Consider the following 24,331-nt stretch of genomic DNA (forward strand, 5'->3'; position numbering starts at 1 on the left):
AAGCACAGGCCTTGCCAGTATTTTTTTTTTTTTTTACATAGCTTTTTTGCAAGAAATGTGCTTCCGTTGGAATGACGCTGCCACTTTAGAATTGTATACAGAAGCCCCGAGCGAATATGTGGTATCCTCGATCAGACGCGCCGCTGCCTGTGAAGTGTGGCTTACGCAGCTGCTCTGCGTATGTAAAGTAACTGAATGTTATACCCCTGTCACATGGGCACTTTCAAACGCGATTGAGTCGATCCGGATCGGGTGTATGCTACACGGAAGTTTCAATCGCGATCGAGCTCAATCCTGCTCGAACTCAATCCTGGTTTCTCAGGCGCGATCGAGGATTCCAAGTGCGATCGAATGAAAGCGGCGATACTCTCGTCTAACACCACAAATTGTGTCAAATAACTTGACCCAAATAAGCGTGCGGTAACATTTACATTGTTGCGTATACCTACGACCGCGTGAAATTACCAGACGGCGGCCACAAGTACATTGTTAGCGCCATCTGGTGTACACGAGTGCAACTGGTGCAACTGCGCCGCGATCGCGATTGAAACGGGCCATGTAGCAGCGGCAATGCGTCGAGCGAGCTCGAAAACTCGATCGCGATTCACTTCAATTGCGATTGAAAGTGCCCGTGTGACAGGGGTATTAGGTTTTGGCGAATGCTAGGTTTTGAGGCTGTATAGTCATGCCTTATCGCTTACTGCAGCGCGGGCGCGGAAGTTGCACAAACCAAGTGACGTGATGCCATCACCTTTGTGCGCACAAGGCAGCCAACTACCGTATTTATTCGAATATAGGTCGACCTTTTTTTTCCGCAAATGTGCTTAAAAATTGAGGGTCGACCTATAATCGTGACCGAAGAACCTCGACTTATAGTCGTGATCAAAAATGGCGAGTGCACCGAGCGATCCGTTTCTCCGTCGCACCCGGCGCTCCTCAATTTGAGGCGGCAGCGCGGAGCATCTAGAACAAAGACAGGCAAGAAAATAAAAGTAAAAATAACAAAACAATCAGTGTGAGAAAACCAGCCACAGTCACTGCCGGCTATCGCGCATTACCTGCGGCCGGACCGGACACGAGCGAGCTAACGTACTGCTACTGGCTAGAGGGCCAGATTGGCTAGGCTTGGTGTCTTCGTAAGTCGTGGTAGCGGCTAGCGCGAGGTGGTGGTGACTTTCGCCACCTAGCGTAGCCACCTCGTGAACGGAACGGCGTTGGCTGCGAAGTCTGCTTCGCTCGCTGTCTCTACTATCTCCGCGCTTTTTTTGTGTCTGCTCCGCACGCGACGTTTTGCACGTGCACATTTCACGATGTCACGTCTTTAAGCGGCGGGTCATCCTGTTTGCTGAGAACTTGAACAACTACGCTGGTCAGCAAGAGTTAGTCGTTAATGAAAAGCTGATCAGGGGATGGCGGAAACAGCGGGATGAACGTTTTGCTTGTAGGGGACTGCGTCGTGCGTTCCGTGGCCCTACAATTAATTGGGAGGCACGATGCTCTCGAGAAAAAACTCCGGCTGCACGTGGAAGAGGAGCGTGCGAAAGGAAAGATATCCAGACAAAACCTCGGCAGTTAGCGCTGCGAGGCGGGATTGGCCGTTCAATCTTCAAAGCCAGTCGGGGGCGGGGTGGGTCCAGAAATTCATACAGCGCAATGGACCGCGGCGCATGCGGCGCAAGTTCCGACGACGACGCAGTGTGTGGCTCCGACCAGTGATGTGACCGCGTTGTAAATAAATGCGAGTTTTAAAAAGTTTCCTCAAGTTTTCTCTTAAAAGTATGGGTCGACCTATAATCGAATATATTATTTTTTTTTTCGGCGACTTCAATTTTTAGGGGGTCGACCTATATTCGTGCTCGACCTATTTTTGAATAAATACGGTATGTATCTCAGATATTGCGCTTCACCGGCTTCGTGCTGTGATAAAGCGGTGGTATGGTAGCAGGCTGTCTGTAAGCCTCACCGGAGTTTGTGTAGTTGTGGCGATTGGTGGGCATTGAAATGAGAGGGGAGGCAGTGCTTTTATCGGTGTATTCAGCATCCTGGGCGAATTTCGAGGTGATGCTCAGATTAGCCCTGCTTCGAAGATGGTATTTAGGTTTTTCTGAACATTAAACAGTATGTGGTTGTCACACGCGTCTGAGACTTCTTATGAACAAAATTCTTGGGAGACAGGTCTCAGGCCGTAATTTTCGTATTCATTAATATTTCAGTTACTATTTCGCAATTGGAATATAGTTACTTCGAATGTAGATTAAAATTGACTGTGTCCTGAAACTTTTCCCTACAATAATAGAACTTTATTTTTTAAACACCTGCTTGAGGACATTTGTTTTTCGTTTATAATTTTGGTCAATCCTTTCCTTTATTTTTAATTTGCTATATTATCTGTATACTGCATTTTCTCACTCTTTCGGCTTTTTAAACAATGTATTCCTATAATTATTAACCATATATAACATCCCACTTGTTATGTTTTGGTTAGCTAGTTATCTTTCCTCTTCCCTATTTAGCACGCCCTCCCCCAGCCTGCAATGCAAGTTTTACTCCCAAGCCACAGGATCAAAATAGCGAAATAATAGCCTAACAATCTCTCTCCCAATTTATTATGGGGAGCTGTTTTGGTGTGCATTTTTGTGATATTTAAACAACCTCAAAAACTGATATTAGTAGCTCCAAACGGCTCCAAAATTGTCCCTTAGCTGCTCCAAACTTCTCCAAAATAACTTTTTTCGTGTTCCAAAAATTGCTCCAAATTGTTGAACATGAGTGGCATCACTGTGTGAAAATACAGTGGTTGGTTTGACCTCATATATCTGAAAGGCAACCAATTCTTGTTCCCAAAACTTTTTCTGCGTACGTGACAAGTAATGAATTTAGAAAAAAGGACTTAATCGACCTTCTAAGCTTTAACTAGCCGTATAGGTGTATAATTTTGTCTAAAAGCTTGCAAAAAAGTAAATTCATATAGACAAAGTAAATTACCTAGCAAGCTTGTTTTAAAAATTGGGGGGGGGGGGGGCTTACACTAAATAGACAAATCCCAATAATTCCATCCCAGAGAACTGGAAGAAATCATAGGAAATCCATTGTAAATTTATTTATGAAACGATGAATGCTTTGGTTTGCTTGTCAGCTGCTTTTGTATGCAAGTGTTTTTTTCTATTACAGACAATAATCCAGACAATGTGCGACACTGATTATTCGCTCGTGCCTATCGAGGAATGCTTACCTGGCCCTGTGGTAAGTGAAGTAGGAAGCGTATGTTGGGTGTGCCCAATTGGGGAGGTTCCGTTAGAGGGGCCAAGTGCTAGGGCGAGAGTTATAAGAGAGCAGCGTGTGTCCATGGGTGGATGCGGGAAGTAGTGTCCCTGGTACTATTGAAGAGGGGGGGTACAAGGGGGGCGGGGTAAGGGGGGCTCAGAGTGTCGTTATGGTGTGCACTGTAAAGCTTTAACTAAATAGATTAGAATCCTGTGGAATGAAAAGAAACATTCTGAACTATCTGAACCCTTAACTGCTAGAAGAACAGCTTCTGAAATTAGTAAATTATGGGGAAACTGAATTATCCAGCGTTTAAAATCAATGGGTGCAACCTAAAGCAGGGCTCCTCTGCTTTCTTAGCCACTGTTGACAATTGATTTTCAAAGAATTATCGGCTGGGTTCTTTTTTAGCTGTTACATTGTATGAGGCCTTTACGTGATTAAGACAAAGCAATTGGTGTGTCATACCACTCCTAACTTAGGGCAGTGTAAATATGCCTTGTTTTGTGTGAGGCACTCTAGAATGTTAACTGAAATATTTAGTCCAGTATTTGGAAAGTGAGTTTACATTCACAGGAAACTAGAAGGTTCTTCTCTTACATTTACACTGTTGTATTTCTTTTCTCTTATGTCTTGTAAAGATTTTGTGTACTAGAATAAGTTTTTTAAGTATAGTTAAACAGATGTGAGTGAATCAGCTTTACTTTTAAACAAGCGAGACTACGGTTTAGTGTGCATCCACTATCTTGTCTTGTTCTTTAACCCCCACTCTGAAAAAAGTATTTTCTTCTTATTTTTAAGGGATCTGAGACTTGCAAAACAAATGGGGATGAGAAGCCAGACCTCAGTCAAGCTTTGAAGAGGGTGAGCTTTTTTGAATTCCTTCCACGTTTAGTCCCATGAATCGGCCTGAAGCGTCTGAACCAGTTCACAGCAGTGCAGTGCCGGTTCCACAATCCTGCATAAGCAGCAGAACTTGACCTGCACTTTTTTGGTCTGCTTCTGCATCTCCTTGGCTGGGAGTGCAGACAAAGCCACGAGCTCGTCTTGCACTCACCTGCACTGCCAGTGAATCGAATGGTGCAGCTCAGGTGCCATGAGAAGCACTACTAAAATGATTGGCAAAGTGCTGCACTGCATGAACTAGTTTACGCGGTGCAGGAGAATTGAACGAACCATATTTGTATGAATATACTGCAGTTTTGTTTTCACAGGTTTATGCATGGTGTTTGACTGGTGCTAGAAATAGTTACAAAAATATGCTTTTCTTTCTGCTTTTTTTTTTTTTTTAATAATACTTTCATCACTTCAGTACAAGAAACCTCGTGTGTATGCAAGTTCGACATGTGGGTACCAGCACAGGGCAGAGCACAATACAGCAGCAAAAAAGGGAACAATGCGGTTTCTTTTGGGCTTTTGTGGAAGTTTTTAAACCTCTGTAGAAGTTTTGAAACCAATTTAATTTCTTAGCTCAGAACTCTGCAATGCGGCAATAAATCTCTACTGTACTGGTAATATTTTCAGTATAATGTGCTGTTGGGCTAGTTGGTGCATTATGTATCGCGAAACTTGCGCTAAATGGACATACAGACAGACGAAGGAAGACAGACGATGCGGACAAAATAGGTGAGAGTTGCGCATCGTCCGTCTTCCTTCGTCTGTCTGTATGTCCATTTAGCGCAAGTTTTGTGGTAATATTTTCTTCTGAAATATCTATATTGTCGTGTCTTTGGTGTTCACAGTAATTACTTGCTATTGTAGTATATGTGCTTATATTTTTTCTGTCACAGTAGGGACGCTTGTTAAATCCTTTTGTGCTCCCTAAAAACCGTTTATGCTCTCTAAAAACCATTTATGCTCGAGATGTGAATGTAAAATTTTTTTTACTGCCCTTATGTCTTTACTGTAAAAAGGAAAGAAAAAAAACGGTGCTTCTTATGTATGTACAGTTGAACCCCGTTATAAGATGCCTGGATGTACCGTATTTACACGATTGTAAGTCAACTCGAATGTAGGTCGACCCCCCAAAATTGCATCTCTAAAAAAAAAATAGAAAAGAAAAATGTGAACGCCGCCTAGAAAATCGTATCACAAAGAGAAGCTCTTCCGTTCCACACGGCGGCTCTTCCATCAATGATCGATGCTCCCACAAGAGCCGTGCGCTCGCGGTATGCGCGGTAGATGTTAAAAAGAAACGCTTTTGTATAAGAACCTGGAATAACCATGTGCTGTGGGTTGACCGGGAAGAACACATTCGCTGCGAGATGACAACCATCGAAGCAACCGGCAGCGGCCACTGCTGCACAGTACCAAAACAAACATGGCGGCTGACGGAAGCGGCCACGCGCGATTTACTTTTGAGAGACTAACCTCCCACCATCTCGTTCGGAAGTGTACTAAACAATGTGCTATGATTGTGGCTATGTTAGCACCGCGCACTGAATCAAGGGGATTCGCTTATACTCATTTTGTTTATTAGATACGAAAAAAACACTTCTTGACGCGTTTCTGCACGTGATTTGTGCGCATCAGCGTTGCACGGGTGATTTTTTCACGCCCGCGTCGACGATTCCGCGCGCGCGGCAGCTTGTGCATCTAAGTTCTACTGGTACTACCTCGGTATGACGCGTGACGAGCGCGGCAGTGGGAGAAGCCTGACAACTTGCCCCAATGGGGAGGCGCGCTCTTCATGGCGGCAGTTTGAAAGCGCTCGGGACAGCCGGCTGGCGCTGCCGGAGATGTTTAGGCTTACCACGGTGGCGGATATTTGATTGGCGCTTTCCCTAGCGGCGCAGATGATGCTTTATAGTGTCGTTTTTGACCACATTATCAGCTCCTTTCCTGCACTAACGTCTTTATGCCTTCAGTGATATCTTGTGCCTTCAGCGGCGGTTGCTGGGTGGGAATCGGGGGGTGGAGAGGGGGTGGCAGAATCCCACCGGCATGAGAGGGCGAGAGCATCACCTCTCCCCCACGTGAGCTGCACCCCCTCGCATTATTGCCATGATAATTATAACGCCTTCAAGGCCAACATGGCGGCGGCGCTGTTATGGCAATAACAACTCAATAATGTTTCCCCAGGCTCACCAGAGGAGAATATGGCGCTAGTACCAGAAATAGCCCGGACGCTGGGTTGAAGGCTGAGAGACCGCCTCCTGACGCTGTTACTTTAGCCGAGTTCATAATACAGATTTTCCTCTATTATAATGAGGAAAATAAATTATGTGCGTTATTCTGAAATAGCAGGCGATGAGGCGCGTCGTAGTGGAGGGCTGCAGAATAATTTTCACCACCTGGAGATCTTTAATGTGCGCCGAAATCTTGTACAGAAGGGCGTTTTTGCTTTTCGTCTCCATCAGAAAAGCGACCACTGCAGCCGGGAATCGCACCCGCGTCCTCAATGTGGGGTTCATAGTAACGAGATTTGACTGTATGTTGATTGTGATTTGATATCTCCCACTTAGGCATGAATGTGATGTTCAGAAGGATGACTGTTTACTAAAATTTGGCCGCTGTAAGCTCCTTTGATCTTGAGTGAAAACTGGTGCGGGAAAAACCGAACAGAGGGAGATGCACCCAACACTGCACATGTGCTGTGTCAGTCTCCTTCGCCCTTGCCTGCACTATTTTACACTCGGCAATTTACTGTACCATCCTGCCCAACTTCTACTATCCCTTTGAGTTGTTCACTGTTGAGATAAAGACTGCCAACCTGTTTCATTCATGCATGTATTGGAAGTCTGTTGCTGCTGTCTTGTGCCCAATGTTTAAAAGTGGTGTTCTCTTTTCCCTCCCCGCCCTTGCTTCCAGCTCGTCAATGCGCTGCCTTCGAAGGACCTGTTGAATACCATATGTTCGTCACTGGTTCAGCACTTGACAAATTCTGCTCACAGCTACACCACGGTGCTGCTGGCACTGCGCATATTGATCATGCTCACGGAGCATGACTTTGGCTTTTACGCTGTCAAGACGTGAGTGAAATATTTTCTCATATCCTCGGTGGCATTGAGTGCCGCTTGTTGCCGATGTTTAACTCTTTGAGGGTTGAATTTTTTCGCCAAATGTGACCCCCCAGGGTTGATTTTTTTTTTTATTGCTGATTTAAATTTTTCGGATGAATCTATTTCGAGAAAAAATATCATAATTTTTTTAGGGTGACCATAAAGGGACAAAAAAATTGTTTGTGTTGTTACATACATGTGGTTTATTCATGAGTAACACAAGAGAAATTCTAAATAAAAATGAGAGAGTAACAAGCCGGCACTTTTTGAGTGAATCGAAATCAGATAGACATCACTTTCGCGGGCGCAAAAAGCGGGAAGCGCCCGGAGAACGATACCAAAACCAGCCGCTGTGCGCGTGGGAACGCGCGCAGCCGGATGTGCGAGCGATAGACGGCGCACCGCTCCTGTAAAATACAAAAAAGAAAAGGAGAAAGCCTCATCAGTTTCGCAGGCGACCTTGGTCTGTGGCAGGTGCAAGAAGCAAGAGGGGCCCGGGCGCCCGGTGGGCAATACCCAGCGCGCCCCCTCGTTACCGGATACGCAAACGACAGCCGGCGCACCGCTGCAGTAAATCATAAAAAAATAAAAGGAAGAGCCATCGGCGCAAGAAAAAAATTTGTCGTATTTCCGAAGTGTGGCAGCACATGCCAAGCAAGAGAAGTTGGTGAAAAAGGCGTGCTTTTAAACATACAAGCAATGACGTACATGTACGTCATTTACCATTTTGAAAGTGTTTGCCGATGCCGTACATGTACGGCCGTGACCCTCAAAGGGTTAAAAAAAAACAAGCACAAGCTTTTGTGATAGCTGACTTTTCTTACTTATTTTCCCCCCTTGGGATCAACGCCGCATCAATTCGCACAAATTGGTGTGCACTTGCACGCTGTCTGTGGCTGGCGTAGTCCAGCTCGGGTTTCAGAGAACTGTAGAGAATATTGATTCAGTATTTCTTGGGACTTGACGCACCTCTCGTTAGCTAGTAAAGGTGCGGTCACAGTGGCTTCGTTGTGGCGGGATGTGAACGGAGTGGCATGCCCTGCAACTGTGCGTGCAGAGCGCTGGACAAGGAGGAACTGAGCCTGTGGTTCCTGTTTGAGCGCCTGAGCACGAGCTTCAGCAAGGACAGCTCGGACTTCCTGTCAACGCTGTCGGCATCGGTGGAGCTGGTGCGCACGCTGGGCAGCGTGGAGGGGGGCATCGTCTGCCTGGGCCCCCTGCGCACCCTGCGCCTGAGTGCGGCCGAGGTGGCCGCCCACCTGGCCTGGGGACGCCGCCAGGACAAGGAGCCCCACCCGCTGCTGCGCCTCGAGAAGATGCTCGTGGTGTGTCCGCTGCTTGCTTGCCCCTGCCTGCCTTGTGTCCGCTTCTTCTTGAGGCATCTCGCAGGCACAAAAAAGAAAGAGAGAGAGCCATCACTGGCCGCAGGTCAACAACAGGCGTGCAGTCAGTGCCATGCTGCAGGCAGTGTGGAATCCTTCTACTGCTTGTGGTACTTTCTTATGCAGTACACACTGCAGAAGCATTAGCAAATGTACGGGAGACTGCAATATTTCTTCCGAGTTCAGGAAACTCAGTGGAGAGCGGGTGGGGTGTCTCAGCTTCCTTGGAATCCAATTGGAATGAGGATTTCAGTGGAAGCAAGATTGGATGGCTCTCTTCTTCTCAATTCTCGATGTTGACCTCGAGCCCGTTTATTTTCAGGACTACTCGGGAGAAGAAGTGGCCCTTGAAAGCCTGCTCAACAACATTGCAAACCAAGTGGAGTTCCTTGGGAGTGCGGCTGCAACATCCGAGAAAGGCAAGCTACGCGGGCGGGGGACTTTGCTTACTCTAGATTTGTGCCGTGTACAGCTTACTGCCTGAAAGGATCATCACGGCAAATAATGGAACCGAAACTTGGAATCGCTATGCATTTTTTATCTGTACTGCAGTATCGGCGGGACAAGTCTGCACATTTTGCATAGCGAGTAATTTGTGGGTCTTTTAGTTGAGAGCAGAAGCAGGAAGGGGGAAGCCAGCACCGACGTGGGTGCTGGCTTCCAAATTTTTTAGGGGCAAAACCTCTTAGGGGCCCGGGCTGTCAGCATCTCCTGTTGTCATCATCGTTTCACGTAGTCACGGTACTGAAACACGGGGACACTCGTTTTCTAATGCCACGCGCTAGAACGTTGCGCAAACTAAAAGAACACACCAGGACACTCGTTTTCCAGTGCCTTGCGCGAGAATGTTTCATCTTCGTGGGCAAAAACGCGTACTAAAAGAACACACTAGGACACTTGTTTTCCAACGCCTCGCACTAGAATGCTTTATGCTTCAAAGACACGAGACTTACAGCAAAGCTGTATACCCTTACCTCCCAATGGTTTCATCTTAGTGGGCAAAAACGCCAAGGCGCCAAGGATACACTTATGGACTGCATGCTTCGCCCCTCCCCAGGTTTCACGTTAGTGGAGATGGCCTGGGATTTTTTTGGCCTGCCTACTTTCAAAGGGTGCACCGACCTTGTTGTGGTCCCGAGGGTTTGGCATGTCTTCTTTCCCTTTGCCTTATTTCCCGGTAACCTTGGCTTCCTCGTTGCTGCCCTCTTTACTCTTTCTTTTCGCCATCTTCAAGGCCTCGAAGGGAGGGGGGGAAGGGGGGGAGGGGCGTTTTTTTCGCGTTTCTCGGAACAGACGAGGAGTTGTTCATGGCTGTCTGTGGCTATCCACTTGGAGTGGCTCAACCTAAATTATGTATTGCATGGCTGGTTTGCACAAAGGTCAAGCAGCTGTAGCACACTTGTCAACCCTTGCGGAACTGTGGTCAAATCTGTTCAAGGGTCAGTCAGCCAGGTCTTTGCTCAGTCTGTTAGGTGTCCTCTAAAGCTGTCGGGAACAAAAAGGGCTTTGTGCTGTACTAGGCCTCCTGGTCGGTTCTGCCACTGTTTTCACCCAGGCGATGACAAAGTTGTCAAACGTCCATCCCTTGTTTTCAACACAGACTACGATATTCTGGGGAACTTCTCTTTTGTCAAAGCCTTTTATTCGTAATGTAGGGGGGAAGCTTTCTTTCAGCAGTGGAGACAGCATCATTGTGCGCCTTCACCATTTGGCACCAGTCATGTGCAGGGAGACCATTTTTCAACTACAACTGTGCAGTTTCCTGGCACATCAGACCTGACACAGGTCTGCTCAGCGTTGCCAATCTGTGATAGATAATGCTCACGCTCCCTCTGACAAAGCGATGGTATTTCAATAGTTGATCCACGTATTCGGATGATGGCTTCCTGTAGAAATACACTTAGTCTTTTTCTTCTTGTATTATGTCAACCGGCAGAAAATGGAGAGCTGGTGCTAGTTCATAAAACGCTGTCGCCATGCTCGACTTGCTCATTTTTTTTGACAACATGCAACCGTTGCTTCTGGTGCTGCTAACGTAGTCAGTGACGTCCTCTTCAAGTGTCGGAAACTTGCATTGCTTCCCATAGAAAGCCTTTCAGGTTTTGGCAGCCTGTTGAGGACTAGCACTTGCACACACCAACAGTGTACACACTTCTCATCGTCATGGAACTTGCACCCAGCTGCCATTACCGTGTTCTTGACAATATTTTACTGCATGAAGTTTGAGGCCCGCAGTGTAGGGCACCATCTGCACCCATTGCTTCCACATGTTTGCATTTAAAAGCACACAGCCTGATACATGACACGGCACACGACTCCGCAGGCACTGCACGTACTTCCAAGCCGCCCACAACATAACAAAAACCAAATAACTTTGGCAAGTTGGTGTGAAAAACAGAAGACAAAAGTAGCGGAAGTGTTGTGTTATGCAACAAACATGGATATAACTTGTGGCACATGGCAAAAACTAGCTAGTGCCACCTTGTGACACTTTGCGGGACTAAGCCCTCAGTGATGGGCAAAACTTTGGTTTCAGACATTTGTGTAGATTACATTACTTTTCTTTTTTTTTCAAAGTTTTTGCATCCTGAAGAGGGGGGTGAGGGTTTTGTGCTAGGATGACTTACACATAAGTAAATATAGCACTCGTGTGTGTTGCATGACTTGCAATTGGGCTTGTCCGAGGACATGTGGCTGTGGCATTGAAGCAGGGAAGAGGACTTGTTTGTTGTTGGTGTTATTATTACGCCTGCAATGGGAAGAGGAGCAGCAAAAACGCCCACGTGTTCGAGAATTTGGCGCACGTTAAAGATGCCGGGGTGGTCAAAATTAATCCGGAGCCCTCCACTACGGTGCGCCTCATAACCTGTGCAGTTTTGGTGCGTTCAACCCCATAATCAATGGGGAAGACGAGCAGACTGCTGCGAGGTGGCTGACGGTGGTGTGTGTGTGATCTTTCCTGCAGAGATAGCTGAACCTGTGCTGCCTGCCCAGGATGGGTTGACGGCTCAGTTTGCCTCCAGAACTGTCTACGTGCTTGGGGAAATTGACGAAGAACGACTCAACCCTTCGTTTTGGCTTGCTCCCATCATTGAAGACGCAGTGCAGGAACCAGACCAGGTTTGTTTGTTTTATTTGTGTGTGTGTGTTTAGTTCCCTGTTGTGTTCTTTTCTATAACTGACGAGTAGTGATGCGTGCACATCATAAGAAACAATGTGTTTTATTTTTTATTATTTTTTTTAAGGCTTCTGCATGCTTGGCCCTGTCTGTACAGCCTTGCTGCCATGACTTTTTGCTTATTGAAGTACTGTGAATGCAAGAAAGTTTGGTGTACATACAGTCAGACCTCGCGATAACAAAATCCCGTGAGTACGAAATTCCTTAGGCAACGAAATATTTTTGGATCCCCAGTGAACATCCATAGAAGCCCATGTGCAGTCTAGTCCACTTATAACAATATCCAAGTGCCAAAGAAATCCCATCGTTATAACCGATGATTGTTATATGTGGGTTGCTAAGTAAAAAGACGGAACAGAGCTCAAAACATTTTATTTGCATGCAAGCAAGGTTGTACTGCTACCTATTTGTGGAAAAGAAGATATACTCGGTCAGCTTTGTTTGCTGCACATGAAGCTGGCGAACATCTTTTTCAAGAGCATCTATAGGCGCTTCACCTAGCTGAGCGAAGGGTCCTTGGTGGAAACAAAGTCCCTGAAAGACAATCATGCGTTGGGCCTCCTGCGAAGGTGCTACCCGAGTAGGCTGTGCAACCGCGTCGGCAGAGTTGTCACTGCCACCGCTGTCCGCAGCACGTATCCGCGCAACGATCGCCTCTTCAGTGAGGCACTCGGATGTTTCCAAAACATCGGCGCTGATGTCTGATCTGCGGACAAACGGAAGAACGGAAGTAGTTGAAGAGGCACCTAGTCAAATTCAAAGTAGCAGGCATGGGGACGGGGAGAAGGCGTCGGCATCAGGAGGGGTGTTTGGAAGGAGAACTGTTTGGAAGGAGAACTAAGCGGCGCAGTTGACTCGTTTTCTGAAGGGTGGACGGGATGCGAGGCGCATCGCGGCGCATGGTGTCGGCGGCGTTGGCATGGGGAGCCGGCGGCAGCTCGCATTTTTGGTGCTTGCTGTAACCGGATTCAATCGTTATATCCGATATCGCGGCACTGGAGCATTGTAATAAGCTGTTTATTTTCTCATGGGAAGCATATAAAAGCGGACGGTGCCATAGCTGTTGATCGTTATATCCGATATATTGTTGTAAACAGTATCGTTATAAATGGACTCGACTGTATTTCGTATCTCGTGGCAATGAAATGATTTAAAAAGCGATCCCGCGTCAATGAAATTCGGTGCAGGTTCGATCGGCATTTTATCTACCCATTTGAAGGGGCTAATAGTCTCCAAAAAATGCTCAAATGCATTTTTTTCGCACTCAAAGTGCGTAAACCTTGGCCACAGCGCGCTGCATGGCCACAGCCATATGTGTTTACATAAAAGACTGGGCAACAGGCGGCTGTGAAGGCAACCTCGCAGCGACCCCACCAAAAGGCGACGCATGGTGACTCGCGTTACAGTGGGTGTAGTCACGGCACGTCTTTGGCTTGTGCTATGCTAGCCGGTTACCGCTGAACAGCGCACGTGTGTCCGCGGTGTGTGCGCCAATCGGCACAATTGCTGTCAATCAAAAGCGGACGTTTTTATCGCTACAAGATAAGGCAGCCATCATTGCCCGAGTCAGTGGCCATAGTGGAAGAAGGGAGGATAGCGCTGACGAGTTTAGAACCGCCTGCAGCTGGCTCTACCATTTTGAAAAGCAACAACGCCACTCTTTAATGGCACACGTGTGCAGAACGAAACAGTGATGGCTCTGGCTTTTCTGGACGCCAACAAAGCGGTGCGTACTTAATTTTGCGGGCAGCATTGGAACGAGGTGCCACTGACTGGCAAAGTTCGTCAACCGAAGAAGCTGGACTTCGCTTGCATGTTTGGACATACTCGGTGCTGAGGACCAGGGAGAAAATCGTGCAGAGAAGGCGAACCCGCGGGGTGTTTTGGATGCGTTTGATGCGATTCGGTCATTCTTTAGGCACGCACAACTACCGTACTTACCCGATTCTAACGCGCACCCGATTTTCCTGGCAAAAAAACCGAAAAAACTTACACCTCCGATTGTAACGTGCACGGAACTTTGTGACCCAGACAAACGAATGCGGGAGAAATGGACGATTTATTTCCCGAAGTAATCTCACTCATCTCACTCCTCGTCGCTTTCCGCTGACCACAACATCTCGTCCTCGGTGCCGTCAAGAGCGTTCGCGATGCCACACTTCTGAATGAACGTTCAACCATGGTCGATGGGATCGTGGCCCACGCCTCGCACGCCCATCCCGCGATCTTCTCCAGAGGCGCACGCTTCAGCCGACCGCTCGTTTTGAACGCGTGAGAGATATTGCTGTTATCAAGGGCGCAAGTGGAACGATTTGACGATTTGTGTGAACGCCGATAGAAAAGCCTAGGCGCTTATGCTTCCTGCGTTCGAAAAATTGTTGCCAAAGGCTTTGGCGCCATCTTGAGATGGCGATGGCGATGGGTGGGACGAAATTTTCGCTGTTTCGGCAGTTTCGGTTTCGTATCCGATTCTAACGCGCATGCGATTTTTCGGCCTATTTTTCCGGAAAAAAGGTGCGCGTTAGAATCGGGTAATTACGGTAGCAATGAAGCATTTCTTGTAGTGTGAGGGCTGAGCTGTGAAGTTACTGTGAGGTAAGGTTCGCTAAGTAATATAACCGACCCATGGAAATAAATTTTCAGTTTGCAGGCGATTTTTCTATTGTTTGTTTTATTCTCGTGGCAATGAAATTCTCGCAAAAGCGAATGTTTTGGCTTTCCTCGGCGGATTTGTGATTGCGGGATTCGACTGAATTAAGCAAAGCAAAATATTTCACAAAAAAAAAGAAAAAAAAGAAAGTAGGACAGGACAAATTTGCACACTGCATTACCCATTTGTAAGTGTTGTCTTGAGAAACTACTGCTGCACTGTGTGTAATGTTGTTGCATTGGTTGCCATGTCGGACGGTATGGCTGCAGTAAGTGCTTGCCCACATGTCCCAAGGGATGAAGGAGCCTTAGGGAGAAAGGCAGCTGGAGGGGAGAGGTGACACACTGTGCCAGTCCTTGAGGGTCCCATCTGCTGGGCAGGTGGTGGTTGACCTGGTCTCTCTGGTGGAGTGCACGCTGCCCGAATTCAACCTCAAGAGCGAGTTGGAGAAGCTGGTCCTCCCCGGGAACGAAGGCGTTGACGGCAGCAAATCATCTTTGTGAGTAGTGTACTGCTCGGTCGTGCTTGGTGCGCACTCATCGGGGAACGGCATGGACGTTCGGACGTGTGCAAAACTGAAAAAAAGGAAGCAGCATGGCTTGTGGCTGTAACGTGTCCCATTTGGCCAAGCTGCCTCACTATAAGCCTGCAAGGGTCAATGCTGAAGGACTCGTTTAAAGGAGTACTGACACGAAATTTCAAAGCTCGGATAACTATGTAAAAAGCTTCCTTTGTATATGACCCGCCGCGGTGGCTCAGTGGCTAAGGCGATGCGCTGCTGAGCACGAGGTCGCGGGTTCGATTTCCGGCCGCGGCGGCCGCTTTTCTGGTGGAGGCGAAAAGCAAAAACGCCCGTGTGTACGAGATTTCGGCGCACGTTTAAGATCCCCAGGTGGTCAAAATTAATCCGGAGCCCCTCCACTACGGTGTGCCTCATCGCGTGTGTTGCGTCGGCGCGTTAAACCCTACAACCAATCAATCAATCAATCCTTTGTATATGGAGATACCCCCTCAAAAGTGCAAACTGTAACCATTCAGCAGAACATATTTTAAATCAGTTTTAATATTTGCGCACACGAGAAAGCTCATGCGTGCCATAGAGCAAGCTCATGACGTCATCTGCACCTTGACCCAAACAACCGGCATCAGGGCTCCCGTGATGTATCAAGGCGGCCGCGGTGCTGTTCTATGTGCCATTCTATGATTAGTGGGCTCGTATACACCTATAGCCACGAAAAAAACGTAACACAACAATTTAGTTTCAGTACTCCTTTAACAACACCTTGTAGGAGGTAACTGGGCATTCCCGTTTCTTTCGTCTTTTTTTTTTTTTTTTTTAAGATTTTTGAGAGTAGCATGGTGTAAAGGTTAAGTGATAGTGCAGTTTGATTTCATGAGGTATATAATATGCATGACCGTTTCCAACTGTGCAATGCAGAATGTAAGAGCTATGTACGATAATGTTTTAGTTTCTGGAACTGCACCAGGATGTCATTCCACCTCAATCAACTACAATTTTTTAAAATTTGTGGTCGGGCGAGATACTAAATTTTTGTCATTTACGCCCCACTAACTCAATGCCTACTTCAACTGAAAAATTTGTAAGCAATTCTACCGAAGGCTAGCATTTCTTGCTTCCGTTTCCCTCTCTCTCTCTTTTTTTTTTTTTTTTCCGCGTCTGTGTTTATGCGCGAGTGTTAACAGCCAGTGTCGAGGCCATTGAGCAGACGACCGGCTAGTTTTGGGTCTCTACTGCCTCCTCCAATTTCACGACTAGCTGTCGTACATCCATATATTTGCTGGCAGCAAGGAGGGATAATAGCCTTTGCGCTCACTGTCAGAAATCTTTTTTTTTTTTTTTTTTTCTCGTCATTTGCAGTATTTGACATTCAGTTGTAGTTGTAGTGCGGTAAAATGTGGGGAGGTAAGAACGCGTTTTTATGCTTTTGGCAATTCTGCAATTATAAGCAGCTGCTGTGACACGTATATTTGTATTCATGGCACTGTTTTCACACTCCAGTGTCCCTTTAAAACTTTGAGCAATATTCGCTTTCCTTTAAGGGGGGCCACCGGTCCTGAAGTCGTTCGCCTTGCTTCTTAAAACCTGTGCAGGTTAAGTTTTTGGAAACATTGATTGGCAGTTGGATATTTGTAATTAGGCACACAGGACGTGCCTAATTTCACTTGGCTTGCACGGGTGAAAAACGGTCAAAAAAGCGTTTTCTCAAAAATGGCAGTTGTGGCCTCTACGGCCATTTTTCTATCAGTCTGTAAATTTCCTTATCAAAAGGCACCATATTTTGTTGTTATTATATTATAATAGCATTTTAAAGTGCACTCTACAGCTCAGTTAGCGCAGAATTCGATGGTCAAACGGCACCTTTCTTGCAATGCAAAGCTAGCATTTCGTCCTCGGATATCTTGGCACCCAGAGCAGGTACAACTTTAATTCTTTTTGCTTCTGATACCGAAATGTGTTGAGAATACAATGTTGGAAACAAATTTTTCAAATGGAGGCTTTGAAAAATTATTATTGTGTTCAATTGGCACCACCTGCGAGCCATTTCTGACAGAGCGTGGGAGAAGCGAAATTCCCTGTGTTGTAAAACGACCAAAAATAGCAGCTGAATCAAAAAAGTTCTTCCTACGTTGTATTTTTTAGTCATTTGTCTGCCTAGCCACGCGGTAATTGCCATTCTGTATGGAGTGGTTATTTTGTAACTGTGACCCAAAATAATGGCAATTAATCATTAATTAACTCAAAATATAATCAACTTACAAAAAATCTAATGGAAGATTTGAAATCAGCACAAAAAAACTCTATAACGCACTGCATTTTCATTAAAACTGGCTGGTAAATAAAAAAAAATAGCTCTAAGACCAGTCTGCCCCCTTAAAATGCTGAGTAAATTCAAGGTTTTTCTTTTTCTTTTCTTTTTTTCACCTCACAGCTGAGCATGCCCTTTTCCTTGGAATAGTATCTTTTAGGCTTACGTGAGCCCCATCTAGCTTGTCACATTCAGGCACAGTGGGCTCATTCAGGAACTTGGGCATTTCTTATTGTAAATAGAATATTGGGGCAATCCAGAAATAATTTTTAGCAATGTCTGAGCTGGGGCAGGTAGAAATTATTATTTAGCCTTGACTTACAGAACGAGATATTTTGTTCTGTTAGTCTGCCGTGCTTGAACTTCCTTCTTCACAATTTTTTTAGGGGAGGCAAGCGCAAGTCTCAAATGCTGATGGGACCAGACGGCACAGAACCCAGCACCAAGAAGCCATTCAGTGGGTGTTTTGCCTGCTTTTATGCTCACTTTCATTCAGTAGCAGAATCTTTGCTAGCTTCTTTTAAGTTACTTGTAAACTTGTCTGTTATCACATTTGCATCAAGTTCTTAAATGTACCTAAATGACCTATTCAAATACAGTGTACATGACTATGCAACAAGCATGTGCATGTTGTGCAATGTGAAAAATATTAAATTTTGAAAGGTGAATGATTGCTTGGTTGCCATCATGGCGCGGGTTGTGTGTCAGGTTAAATTCAACGTAAAAGAAATGCATTTGCCATGTTTAATCACATAATAAATGCTTGATACAATGGAGGCATCCCTTGCATACTTTGGCAGTCACTTGAATTGGCCACAAAATCTGCATGTCGCCCCTCTGTTTAGAAAAGTACAGCCAAGAGCCATGTTTTATGAAGGTACCACACATATGGCACTGCACAAAATGCTTTCAGACTGCTACTAGGTTGTAATACCAGTAGTAGTAATAGTAGTAAGCCCTCTTGCATCGGAAAGGGTTGTGGCTGCTATCAGGGATTCAATCTGTTGCTTCTACTCTTGCTCTGCCCCCGATGAAACGACAATTCAGTTGCGTCTGACCTTAGCATGCAAGAATGGAAGCAACTGGGAGTGGATACAGTGTTATAGTATTAACATTATTGCAATGGCTGAGCTAATGAGAGAATTTCCCAACATAGTTGCACTGTTACTCCTGGCATATGTGATAAGATACGGTTCCCTGTTACCTGGGCATTCACAGGTGAACAGTTGAGTATACTAGGTGTGTCAGCGAAGACTTAACTAAAAAACTAATATACGAGTGATAATAGTCCGTAAAGATAACAAGATGCATTATAGGAACCTTCACTTCATTTTACCCCCAACCTACAAGTTGTGGGTTGCTGAAACATCTGCAGGAGAGGCCGGTAGGGTATGAATGGCCCGACAGATTGGGAATAAGCTTGCCATCGTGAATAAGCTTGCCATCGTCATTAGGTACGTGGTGGCCACGTGATCGGCATTAATTGGCATGAAAAATCGCCCGTTGGATAAAACTATCTAGAAAGCTGCGGTTTTTGTTCAGTGGTTTGCAAAATAGAACAGTTATCTTCTTCTGTTTTTATTTGCAACAGACATGTGAAGTCACGGGCATGTTTCATTTATTTTTCAGAATGTGGGCTTCCTGTAAGCGGTGATAGGATTCAGCTTAGCAATGTCAAGTTATGCCTGAAAGCCCTGGTTGGAAGTGTCAAAGTGTTCATTTTTTATACTAGTTTTGGATGCTTGCCCCTTTCCATATTAGAATTCACTGCAGTCTTGCTGACTATTTGTAAGACCTGGAGGTGTGCGAATATTCGAAACTGGGCATACATCGTTAATAGTGTTTGCTATTCGATTCAATTCACAGCAGAGTTTTATTGTTCGAAGTATTCAAAGTTTTTGAATATTCAAACTTTGCAAATAATAGAGCAGTAAAAGTTGCCTCTGCTGCACGACTTGCAAACTTTCAAGCTTGACTGCATGGCATGCCCCTTTGGGCTACCTTTTTCGCACGACGTCAGAGCTGTGCAAAAATGCCTGACACGTGTAAGTCTTGTGCGAAGCAATTGTAGGTCAACCTTGGTGTATGTAAGCTGATGAGAAATGCCGTTTGTGTAATGTTTTCTTGTCAATACAGCGGCGTGAGTGCGAGATCAAGAGTTCTTTATCGATGGCAGTGCTTGCAGTAAGGTACTGGCCATAGTGGCTGCTAGTGGCTGCTCTGAGTAGCCACTAGCATGCCTCTCGCCTCTTTTCAATGACTGGAAGGACTGCAGCCAGTCAAACATAGTTCCTGTATTCACAGCATGTTGAGGAACCTGCATGTTGTCAGCAGTGCATGCTAAACTTTGTTTCATTGCTTTGCCATCTTGTCTTTTAATTTTTGGTACCATTTCCTTTTCAAGCACTAGTACATGAACACACAGATGTGTTAGGTGCTGATGAGTTATCTTTATTTGTATCCGTATTTTAGAAGGCCTATACACACTAAAGCAAACATATTTGTCTTTGGAAGTATGATTCGATTTGCAGCCCCAAACTTGGTATTCTCACACCTCTCAAAAGACATTATCTTTTGACACAAAGGAAAATAAGAGAAATTTTTCTATTAGTTTCCAAGTTAAGAGGGCACCCTCTGTCACAGCACACATGCTGACAACGCTACGCATGATTGAACTTTTAGCATCACTTTTGAAGCAATACTGGCACTTCAGTAGATGGTAGATGGTGCCAGTAGATGGTGCTTGTAAGGTTTCCTTTGGAGCAATTAGAAACTCATCAAAAAAAAAAAAAAGATGTGCAGGCAAACAGCATCAGATAATGTGTGCAGAGTGGCACCTTTCTCGCCAATGGTGTTCCCCCTCATGCGTCCTTGCATTGCATGCTTGCTGCGTCGGTGGCTGCAGTTGCACCTATGCGCGGCCGGGGGCTGTCACGAGCCAGCATGGGCCACCAGTCACGAGCCAACGACCCGTTTCGCTCACGGCCACCCAACACAAGCCGGCCCCCATCCATGCATGTGGACGACTTCTTGGCCCTCGAATCGCACCAGCACCCGCTGGCCGCGGGAGCCAAGCGCCCAGCAGTCAAGGCAGGTTCCGCCCACTGTTTCTTGGCTCATATTGAGCGTTACACCTCCATGCTGTCAGGTGTTTTCGGCATACGTGTTTGCTCAAAGTGAAGTTCAGCACCCAGATATGGGCATATGTGGGTTGTGCTGCGTTATATATGGGTTTCTTGTGAGGAGCAGAGGAACTCTGCATGTTGTGGAATTCAAGGTGCTAGCTAGACTGCTAGGGTTAGTGGGTAAATTCAGGAAGTTTGCAACGTAAGTGTTTTTCAGACAGACTCCAAGCAAACACAAGAAACGAAAAAGCCAGCCACAAGTTTTGCAAGAAAATACAGTGTATATTGATTAAACATGTCCATAAAGATTTCTGCTTTCCAAGGAAATAGGAAGCAAATAACGATCAACTTCAACTAGTTTTGAAGCGAATACTGCAAAGCCACAAACACTGTAAAAATAACTCAGAGTTAATGACCATTTACCGTACGTACGCATGTAATGGCTGCTGGTATTTTTCGTAGATTTTGGGTGGAAATTGGAGGTGTGGTCATTAACCAAAGAAAAGGATGCAAAAAGGTAATGAATTTCTGAAATGAGAGGGCAATTTCTTCATACTCTTCTGCCAGGCATTGACACATAGTTGTGCGACACAGGAGGGACGAGTTCTTTCACATCATGAAGCAGCAAATCTGTCCAATTTTCTCAAACACCGTAGCCGGAATCCCCTTGCTTCGTGCGGGGTCAGGCACTTTCATGCACAGCATCCCGGTTGTTTATGCTAGCCATTGCTCCCAATCACCATCTTGTACTGAAGAAGCAAGCCTTCTATCTCGGGTAACATGCTCTGCTTCCTTCAGAAAGTACACCACCATACATTTTTGGAGCACCATCGTCGTACGCCTTTTTTGTCACTTCCAGACTTTCGTCATGCTCTTTTTCTATCTCGTTTGGCAAAGTCAACCATTTTCAGTCAAAGTGGGTGGTGCAGCTCACTTCCCCTGTCTATCCAGCCACTATTATAGCAGCAAACCTGTCAGCAGAAGTGAGGATTGGTATGTTCCAATTCCGAGATTGTGTATTTATGCGAACGAGCAAAGCACGAAGCACACAATAGGGGCAGTCCCCGGCTATTTTTGGCTACTCCTGACAATGAAAATTGTTCTGCGCATAATTGTGGCGTCTCACGTGTGAGTGGTTTTTCAAATAAGAAAAAAAAGAAAGTTATCGAATTCTCGCACTGCACAGCAGGTGGTGCTGCATACCTTCTTACAATAGTTTGTGCTGCCTATATATAGGTGGTTTCTGAACTTTTGTTTTTCGGATTTCTTTACAAAGTTAGGGGTTTGGCTACTAAATGAATGCTGCCATACACGCTCATATATGATATTACACAGGACAATCTTATGTCACGTGTAAATACTGTGTCACGTGTAAATACCGGGCAACTGTTGGACCTAAAAAATGCAAAGAAATTTTTAAGACCCCCATTGGAGTATACAGCATTACTTTGCATTGATGCAGCAAGCAGTAGCCCTCAGCAGGATTTTTGAAAAGTAGGTCCAAATTTGGTTTCCAGAACACCCCACCGTTACTGTCGTTGGAGTCCTTCAGTGCTTCTCTAGTCGTGAAGCTCTGGCACAAGTTTTGCTTGGGCAGAAAGGCTGCCGTGAGAGGCGCCGGCAGAAATCCAGGGGTGTCCAGTGGTCACCTCTGCTCCATGCAGCCGCTTTTTGGGGTGGTTTCTCTGTGGACGTTTGTACCTTTTACAAAATGAAACTGGCAGGTAGCTATTATGATGCCAATGTCCAGATTTCACAGCCTTTCAGCTAAACTCTGGGGAAGGCCCTGTGCTTGAAGATGTAAGCGGCTTGATCAAGGTTCCTCGTGTGTTAGTATTCCAAAGGCACAGGGGTATGGGACGTTTCTCTTCCCTCTTTTCTTGAACCGTGCATGCAGCTGAAATGGTGAGTGATGTGCAAAATGAATTTCTGCCACTTGTTGGTAGTGAGCTTCTTGTGAGAAGTTGGGGGGTTTTACCCTATGCAAAATGGAAGGTCACCATGGCCGGCCGATTACGGTCCACATCAAATGTAGTTTTTAAATCACTTTTTTCTTTCCTGTCAGCCAGTTACTAGAGAGTGGAAAAACGGTTCCGGTACGGTACGCGGTACCCATTACCAGACCGTATCGGGAAGGCTCGTTTTAAGAGTTACAGCAGACCGTAACTACCGGACATGCTACCGTGACTGGGAGCGACTTGGGTTGTACGTCGTTTGGCAATTCTTCGTGGGTCTGTGGCGTTTCCTGTGCTGAAATATTTGTTTTCAGTTCTCAAAAGCAGTAAAGGCAGTATTAAAAAAAAATATCCAACGCCCCTATGGAGATTCGAACTAGCGACTGCGTGAACATGAAGCGAGCATTTTACCTCTACTGCATCTCAACAGATGGCGCCAGCAGGTCAAGCTGGGCTCTCAGGTACATACGGCTGGCTGGTTCGAGTTTTTCGTTGTATTTGAGAGTCCCTCGCACTGACACCGCTTGTTCCTCACTCGCCGATTTGTAGACAGGCCCCATGTTGCTGTTAATGCGAGTTATGTAGCCGGATTGCCTTTATTTAACCTAAAATAAGCTATCGTACATGCATCGCTCGGCGGCACAAGCCACGGCAGTTGGGTCGGGACCATGCTTCGCTTGCTGCTTGAGCTGTTAGAATCGCGCGGATTTCACTTGTTGCAACCTCATTTTTCGTAAGGGGGGAGGTGGGGATCGGAGCAAACTTTTTTATTTTTTGACATAGAGTAATGAAATTTGGTAGGCACATTGGAAAACACTCCAAATGGTGAAATTTGAAATTTCAGGATGATACCTTCAGTAGTTTTTGTGTTACAGAGGTGTACATGTTGCCCGCTCGTGGAAAGCCTAGCAAGGTATTGACATATGGTAGGAAGTTCAGAATACTTTTCAATTGTAGTCAAAAGAACACTACAGGGTATGACATTCTTCGAATTTTTTTTACACCCTTTATTTTTTTTACAGAGAACATTATTTTCACCTGTACCCAGTAGTATACAGCCGACTTGGCTGTAAATGCCACCTAAAAAAATAACTAGGCCCTAAAATGAAAATCCGAGAATGTCATACCCTGCAGAACTCTTCAAGGATTGAAATAAAACAAACTGTCAAAATCCGCCCAGTGGTTGCCATGCTATCCTTTCCACGAGCAACGAACTCGTAAAACGCACTTTTGAGAAAACGGCTCTTAAAGTTTACGAAGACTTCACATTTTTTTAAACTGCACCAGCAGCATAGTTCTTGCTGTCCTTGCTTGGGGACAACCTCAAAGACCTTTGCCCTTTAATTTGGTGCATCTGGGAGGCCTTCCTGGCCAATTGAAGGTTTTCATGTGCAGGCCTTCAGATGGCAGAAGCACCAGTTTCACACCTAGTGTACCACAAAGTTCACTATGGGCTACTAGGGTACCTAAACTTTACTTGATGTGTATGCCTAATGCATAGCTGTCTCCAAAATGAAGAGTAAGGCATGGTTTTGTTTTATATTAATGTTCCAGCAGACTTTCAGCAGATTTCTGGGTTTCATAACATTGCCGAAGCTACAGCTTAGTACATGAGGCTGTTCAGTGTCAAAAAGTTATATCTGGGCATCACTAAGCATAAGATGAGCTATCTGAAAGCAGAATATAGTTTTTTACACAATTAGAACATTGATTATTATTAGCATACCATGCTCTTAACCTTCAAGAGAATCAATCATTGCAAAATAGACAACAGAATTGCAAACATTGCGAAAATAGAAAACCCAATAAAAATATCGAATTGTGAAACGCTGCACTGTTACGGCGTCTTTTCTAATTTATTTAACACTGAAAATATTATTTTGTAATCCCAGACTTCATTGTAAGAACTAGTTTAGAGCCACGGCAAAAGTTTCTCAAATAAGCTGGG

The 24,331-nt window shown here is 45.5% G+C and overlaps 1 protein-coding gene across 1 annotated transcript in view; it reads left to right on the top strand.

Annotated features, from left to right (window-relative positions):
* Window positions 1-24,331, top strand: part of Vir (VIR_N domain-containing protein) — a 182,552-nt gene that overhangs the window by 114,461 nt on the left and 43,760 nt on the right. Inside the window, exons 33-41 of the mRNA XM_077686406.1 lie at window positions 3,172-3,243; window positions 4,066-4,128; window positions 7,075-7,235; window positions 8,323-8,590; window positions 8,970-9,066; window positions 11,613-11,767; window positions 14,856-14,974; window positions 17,690-17,760; window positions 20,209-20,393. Coding sequence (XP_077542532.1) covers window positions 3,172-3,243; window positions 4,066-4,128; window positions 7,075-7,235; window positions 8,323-8,590; window positions 8,970-9,066; window positions 11,613-11,767; window positions 14,856-14,974; window positions 17,690-17,760; window positions 20,209-20,393 — 1,191 coding nt within the window. The remainder of the gene's footprint in view (window positions 1-3,171; window positions 3,244-4,065; window positions 4,129-7,074; window positions 7,236-8,322; window positions 8,591-8,969; window positions 9,067-11,612; window positions 11,768-14,855; window positions 14,975-17,689; window positions 17,761-20,208; window positions 20,394-24,331) is intronic.

Source organism: Haemaphysalis longicornis, unplaced genomic scaffold, assembly GCF_048455015.1.
Source record: "Haemaphysalis longicornis isolate Haplotype H1 unplaced genomic scaffold, Haemaphysalis longicornis Haplotype H1 scaffold_1, whole genome shotgun sequence".
NCBI lineage: Eukaryota > Metazoa > Arthropoda > Arachnida > Ixodida > Ixodidae > Haemaphysalis > Haemaphysalis longicornis.